Source organism: Arachis ipaensis, chromosome B05, assembly GCF_000816755.2.
Source record: "Arachis ipaensis cultivar K30076 chromosome B05, Araip1.1, whole genome shotgun sequence".
Lineage (NCBI taxonomy): Eukaryota > Viridiplantae > Streptophyta > Magnoliopsida > Fabales > Fabaceae > Arachis > Arachis ipaensis.
Window position 1 is genome coordinate 136,698,023 of NC_029789.2, and position 6,635 is coordinate 136,704,657.

The 6,635-nt window shown below is 37.6% G+C and overlaps 1 protein-coding gene across 1 annotated transcript; it reads right to left on the minus strand.

Moving 5' to 3' along the window:
- On the minus strand, positions 861-6,293 carry LOC107641258 (ARF guanine-nucleotide exchange factor GNL2). The gene is made up of 3 exons (XM_016344755.2): positions 5,273-6,293; positions 4,625-5,073; positions 861-4,204 (listed from the first exon to the last, which is right to left on the minus strand). Exons 1-3 carry the CDS (start codon positions 5,960-5,962, stop codon positions 1,144-1,146), a joined length of 4,200 nt encoding a protein of 1,399 aa, XP_016200241.1. The 5' UTR covers positions 5,963-6,293; the 3' UTR covers positions 861-1,143.

The following is a 6,635-nucleotide window of genomic DNA, read 5'->3' on the forward strand; positions in this document are numbered from 1 at the left end:
ATATTCTAAATTTTAATATTTATCTTTCTAACTTCTTTTTTACATATTTTACAGGATATATATTCAAATTTTTATATAAAATAATAAAAAATAAAAAATTGATACATTTTTTAAGTGGAAGGCTAATATTTAAGAAGGAGAACATATAACTTTTACAATATCAACACCTATAAATAGTTCTTCTACTTTAATGAATCACGAAGAAAGTGAGATATAACCTTCAAAAGTTCAAAAAGTTACATCTGATGACTTAAACCTTAACTTTTTGGAACGAGATCTTGAAAAACGGCTTTAAATTTGACAATATCATCCAAACCAGAGAGATGAGATTAGACGAGCTTATCTTAAATGGGGTCCATATAAAAAATATTTTGATAATTATTTTTTATCGGCCCCCAAAAATTTTTTTTCAAGTTCCGCCACTGGTTCTGGGGGTACGGAACCCGAACCAACCCATGAACCCGATCATATATTAATTAAATAAAAAATTGGTGTTTAATTAAAAAATTTGTATTTCCATTAGACAAAAATTATTCACTATTAATATGTTTAGATTTTAATCATTTTATTTTTTAATGTATTTGGTGTTTAACATGTTTGGATTATTTCTATTGATGTTATTGTTGAATTTTTAAGATAAAAATTTGGTTTTTTTATGAATTTCAAAGTCATCGGGTACCCAATTACTCGAACCGAACCAATCCGTTCTTAATCGGTTTGGTTTGGTTCGAGTACATACACAAAAAAATACAAATTCGAATCAAACCGAACCGATTACAATTTAATCGATTCGGTTCTAATTTCATCTTGAACCCAAACCAAACCGACCCGTGCTCACCCCTAGTGCATACAAGAAATGTTTTATCTTCTCTCATTTTTATCAATCAATTATGAATTATACTAAAAAAAATTGGTGCATATAACATTTGTCAAAATAAAATAAATCTATGATCAAGTGTAGTAGATTGAGATTCCTTGTGTAATGAAATTATGATATCATCAAAGTACTATGAAAATAAAAATGGGAATGCACTAAGTACTACAAAAATGGCTGCATCAAACTTAAAAGAAAGAATACATAATACATTACATGATGATGATAGAAAAAATACTAATACATTACATGAGTATGAGATTGATGTTCTACATTGGGAATAAGTCATCCTTGATAGCAGGACATATCCACTGTATCTGAATGTATGTGATCTCCCACATATCATCATCTTCTTTGGGCACCAAAATCTCTTGCTCCTTCATCTGTGTTATTATCTTCTTCAACAAATGAGGTATTATTTCACTCAAACTTGATGGACCATAATGCCCCAAGTCAGCTTTCATACACGTGTCCATCCTCCTCAATATGCCTAACCAGAATGTCCTAAATCCAGGGCTCTCAGCTATTTGCCTCAATGACTGCAAGAACATATCAGTAAACAGCTCCATTGCAAGCTTAAGTGTCCCTTCCATGCTCCTCATTTCCTTTTCTGCGCCTTCCCTCCTCGAGTACTCCAGCATCTTCTCGTGAAGCTCGTCGACCATGGCGAAGATCACAAGGTTGAAGTAGTTGATGCAATTGGATGATATAAAAAGGAGTTCCTCAGCAAGCAAGAAACTCTTGTGAAGAGAATGAACTGCATGGTTTCTTATCTCTTCTTGTCTTGACAATGTTGTTCTTCTGAATGCTTCTCCAAGTTTCACAAACAGGTTCATGTTGTAGTTTGCAAGGCTTCTGCTAGTTTCCTCATTAGAGGAAGAGCTTGTGCTGCTTGATATACTGAAATTACTCCCAGGATCTGAGTATAGAGTCCTGTGCCAATGGATCAACAAGTTAACCGAATCGGCTAATATATCTAGCATCTTTTTCTTTTTATCTGCAGGACTGTTCTTAGCTAGAAAACAACCAAAAGCACAATCAATGCAAAACGCATAATTCGTTCGTGACACATGAGTTCCATCAGAAAACAAAGTGACCAACGCATCCACTCCCAAGTCGTAGGTTTCCGGATACCTCCAGGCGACTGAAAGCAAGTTTAAGAGCGATTTCCATCCGAAAGGAGTCTGCAAATTTGCAGCATAGTCGGTGACTATTCGGCTGGCTGTTTGAGAAATGATATCATGGCATGTGTCAAGGATCTCTTTATCAAGCTTCCACATTAAAGTTATGGACTTGAATATGGCCTCCTCACTTATCTTGTCATCAACTGGTTGGGAAAAGAGCTTTAGACAGATCTTGAGAAGGCCTAAAAGAGCTTTCTCAGCAAATGGGACTGGGGAGAACATTTGGAACTGAACAACTGCTAGAAGATATTCATGGAAATTTGGCCAAAACATGTGGAACCTGTGAGCATTAACTGTGGCTACTGCACTGAGTAGTTCCCAACAGAACTCAATGGTTTCTTCCTCATCGTGCTGTGTGCTATACTTTTGGCCTTTTCCGGCAGCCGCAGATATTAAAGATCTTCCAAGGCTGTGCAAGGATTCTATGGGAATGTTTGAACAAGTACTGAAGATGCTACCAATTTGGCACAGTTTGATCATCTTGATATTCCTATCCGATTCGTTACTAAGGTTTATTCCATCATCCGTGTTGTCCGGCGAAAGGAGAGTAAAGCGTTGCATTATGGTACCCATTTGGTGGCTGCTAAATCTATGATCTTCAGTAGGAGATGTAGCTGATTCAGGTGTGGTTGCTGCATCTGCAGATTGCTCAAGATCAAGAACAGATTGGGGAATCAGCTTAAGCCTCTTGAGTTTTATCAAGCAGTCTACAATGTTCTTCCAACCCCCTCTAATCCCGTTGCGAAACATGTTTGCTATGGTGAAAACAGCAACTGTTGCCAATCTAGGCTTCAAATCATGGCCAAATGTGTAGAGAGTCTCTTCTGGAGAAGCATATGGATTCTGCAATGTGGTGAATTTGCAGAAAGATGTTATGAGCTCATCAAGGGTATCTTCTAGTCCATACTGAGCAATCCTCGCAACCGAGAACAAGCCTTCAATGCATTCATGGAGCAGCTCCTCTTCATCATTATGCTCAAAGAATGATGAAAGAGCCGCAACCGATGGACCAGCAATGCAAGCAAACATATCCCTGCATAATCTGCGATCATAGTCACATTGTATGTAATTCTGTGACACTTTGGATCGGTTTATGAGCTGAATCCACCTGCTTGGTGTCATGTCTAGTGACACAGTACTTGTGTCAAGGGCAATTGCATAACTTGAAATGGACTGAAAAAGCTCTGAAAGATAATCTCTAGGCAGATCCTGTCCTGCGTTGATGGCGCGATTGTTCCTAATGAATTCTTCTTCTGTCATCTTCTTCTTAACTTGAGGATTGTGCTGATCAGTATTGAGCATGATGAGGGAATAGCAGAGGATAAGAACAGTGTCCTTGCTTGCAAACAAGTCTGATGATTGCTGATCATAGAATCTATCCGAAAAGGCTTCGAGTATGCGCTGAATCTTTTGTGACTCCCCTGGCAACAAGAAACTCTCTAGATAGAACCGAAGAGCAGTGTCAAGAACCATCCCATTGAAATGGAATGTCTCTGTGAACTCCTTGAGAACTTTGAGGTAGAATTCATCAGGGTCTCCAAGGTATTCTCCTATGATCTTCTTGTCTAGGCCGGGTGTGTATCGAAAAAAGTAAGCATACCCTTTTGGATCCGGAGGATCAGATATCAATTTAGCATGCTTCAAGTACTCTAGACCCTTCTTATTATCTCTGTTGAAATGGTTTGCAGCAATCAGCAATTTCTTCTTCTGATATTTCCTCATCCTTACATGTTCCACCCAAGTGTCCAAATCATCTTCATCTCTCTCCATGTCTTCCCAAAACGGTATATACTCATTCAATTGAACTGCATAAGCACCTAAAGGACCTGAATCATCTTTGTCAATGTTGTCTGCAATGTGGTGAATCAGAATCAATAGTCCTTCAAAGGCTTGGATTTGCATGCTTGTGGAGGAACCACTCCCTGCAAATGAATGCTTGCATAGAAGCCTGCCGAAGTCCTCGAATACGTTCCGGCAACACGGATCGCAGTCAAAGTTCACATAAGCTTCTATGATGAATGTTGGTTGTCTGCAAAAGTTTATTATTCCCTCACCTGCTACTTCTTGAATCGAAATTGAGCTTCCGAAACTTGCAAGTCTTGTTAACACGTTTAAAAAGAAAGCTTCTAGCTGGAAACGTAAAAACCTACAACATTAAAATCATACATAAATAACATAAGTAGCAACACTATACAACAAATCTTTTAATGTTGTCTGTTCTGTTCATGTGAAGCATGAAAAATTACTTATAAAGGATATAAGAATATCTAGTGTGAATGCATTGTACGAGACTTGATGCTAACTTATACTATGTTTATTTCTCAACTTTTTTTTTTATCATGACTTTGACATGTAATTTTGTTAATTTGTTTCAAAGTAAGAAAGAATATATGGATAACATATTATTATATATTTAAATTATTTACTTATTATAGACGTGAAATATACATAAGATAAATTTCATAAATTGAATACACAAAATATTTCTCTTTTGACTAAATACGTAAAAATTTATATTTAAAATTTCGTTTATTTCTTTGACTAATGAAGAATAATGAAATCTAACCTTCTTAGAAAGTGGTAGGCATTCAAGACAGTGCTGCAAATCATGGACAAGACAAAGGAACTAGACCATGAACCATAGTAAATCAAATGGTGAAACAAATCATCTTGGATCATCCTCAAGAGCCTAGGGTGCCTCCCAATAACATCCCCACTAAGTTCAAGAGCAGAATTGATCATAAGCAACGCAAAGATCTGAACATTCTCATCAGCAGTGTGAGGTAAAGTCCCATCAGGATTCTCAATCACAGACACAACATTCAACAATGAACACAAGAAATGGAATATGTCAATGGCACACTTAATCCCATAGCCAGTCACTTCCCCACCATCACCATCATCATCCTCATCATCATCATCATCGTCATCCGTTTCTGATCCAGAGTATTCCCCACTGCGGAGGTGGCGGCGGCCACCCTTCTTCTCAAGCTCTGGAAGCCTAGAAAACACAACCTGAACAAGGGACAGACCCAAATTAGATGTATATATATAGAAATACACTTTTTCTTTGTTTAGAATAATCAAACTTATTTATAGGTAATATAACAAAAAAATTTTGAGATACTAAATAAATAGTGCTATACACATAACATGATTATATATGATTTATTTGCTGTTACTAGTAAAATTTTCTGGGTTTGTATCAGCTTACCTGTATAAGCTCATGCATGGTGTACCTGGCATTCCTCTGAAGCAAATCACCGCGATTAACAGATTGCTGCACAACTTGAAAACAAGCATTGACAAGCGTGCACACAGCGGGATCACTGAGCAAGATGGAAGCCCTGTGGTGCATTGTCCCAGCAAGAACCTGAAGAATCTTCATCATAACGGCGTCCTCAGACACCGGATCAGTTTTCTCGAGTCGGCAACCGGTGATGGCGGTAACAATGGCTTCCATGCCTTCTCTGGCACCGGGCGTCCTTTCATCGAACACCTCGAACTTGAGGATCTTGAGGATGGAAGAGAGGGCGACGGCTGTGGCGGCGGCAGGCATGTCGTCGTTGAGAATGACGTCAAGGAACGGGGAGAGGTAGATAGAGGGGTCAATGCTGCGCCATTCTTGTGTAGGGTTGAAGATGAGAGAACGAAGGGACCTTAAGGAGGTGACAATGGAGGAGTCGTAGGTGTCTTCCGGGGAGGAATAGAGAGGGTTGAATTCGGGGCTTCGACGAATCACTGCAAGAACTGCACCAACCTCGGTGTTTAGCATGCATGAGAGTGCAAGTTGTTTCCGTTTTGATCTTGAAATCGACTTGCTTCTTTGGTTGTGCTGGTGGTTATAATCTTCTTCTCCGTTTAAGAAATCCATTGCTGATAACCGTTTTATTGATTTCGCCATTTTTTTTTTAATTTATTATTTCTTTTACTCAACTATGCAATAGTTAATTAAGGTGGTGACATCATTGCTTGTGCATGTGCATGATTTTTGTTGAGAGAAGAAAGAAAAGCTTAGTTGGTTAGATGAAAGGTTACATTAGATTAGAGTGATGAGAGTGGAGAAGATCGAGTACAAAGGAGAGGGGATTTTGCATGGAGTTTCGCATGTTTGAGGACACAAATAATCATGGGGAAAATGATTGCCGGAACATTTGGCAAATCACTCGTACATTTAATTTCTTCTGTTTTATTGTCTTATTTTTATATTTTATTTATTTGAAGGGGTTTTGCCTTGCAAAAATGTTCGTTACACTTAAGTTATGCTTATGCAGTATGCACATCAAACATTAGATTATCTCGTTAGTCTTCCTTGCGAAAATTATTATTGTCAACCTCCATTATTTTTATTTATTTATTTTGTTGTTCAGAGACAAAGAAAAAAAGAAAACAAGCTAAAAGAAAAGACTAGGCAAAACTGCCATCCTAATTTCTATCTAACATGGTCTTCTTGCAAGACCAGAGCAATCTCCTCATTAGGAATGACCCATGCTTTATTTAAGGTTTAGGTAATTATGATTATTAAGAAGAGTATTATTAAATATATCTAAATATAAATAATATTCATTGATAAATCC

Bases quoted from the DNA above. Each gene is read 5' to 3' on its own strand.
- LOC107641258 (XM_016344755.2), bottom strand. From the start codon at position 5,962: ATGGCGAAATCAATAAAACGGTTATCAGCAATGGATTTCTTAAACGGA. The intron at 5,074-5,272 runs GTAAGCTGATAC...TCCCTTGTTCAG, and splicing joins CCATGCATGAGCTTATACAG to GTTGTGTTTTCTAGGCTTCC. The intron at 4,205-4,624 runs GTTAGATTTCAT...TTAATGTTGTAG, and splicing joins GCCTACCACTTTCTAAGAAG to GTTTTTACGTTTCCAGCTAG.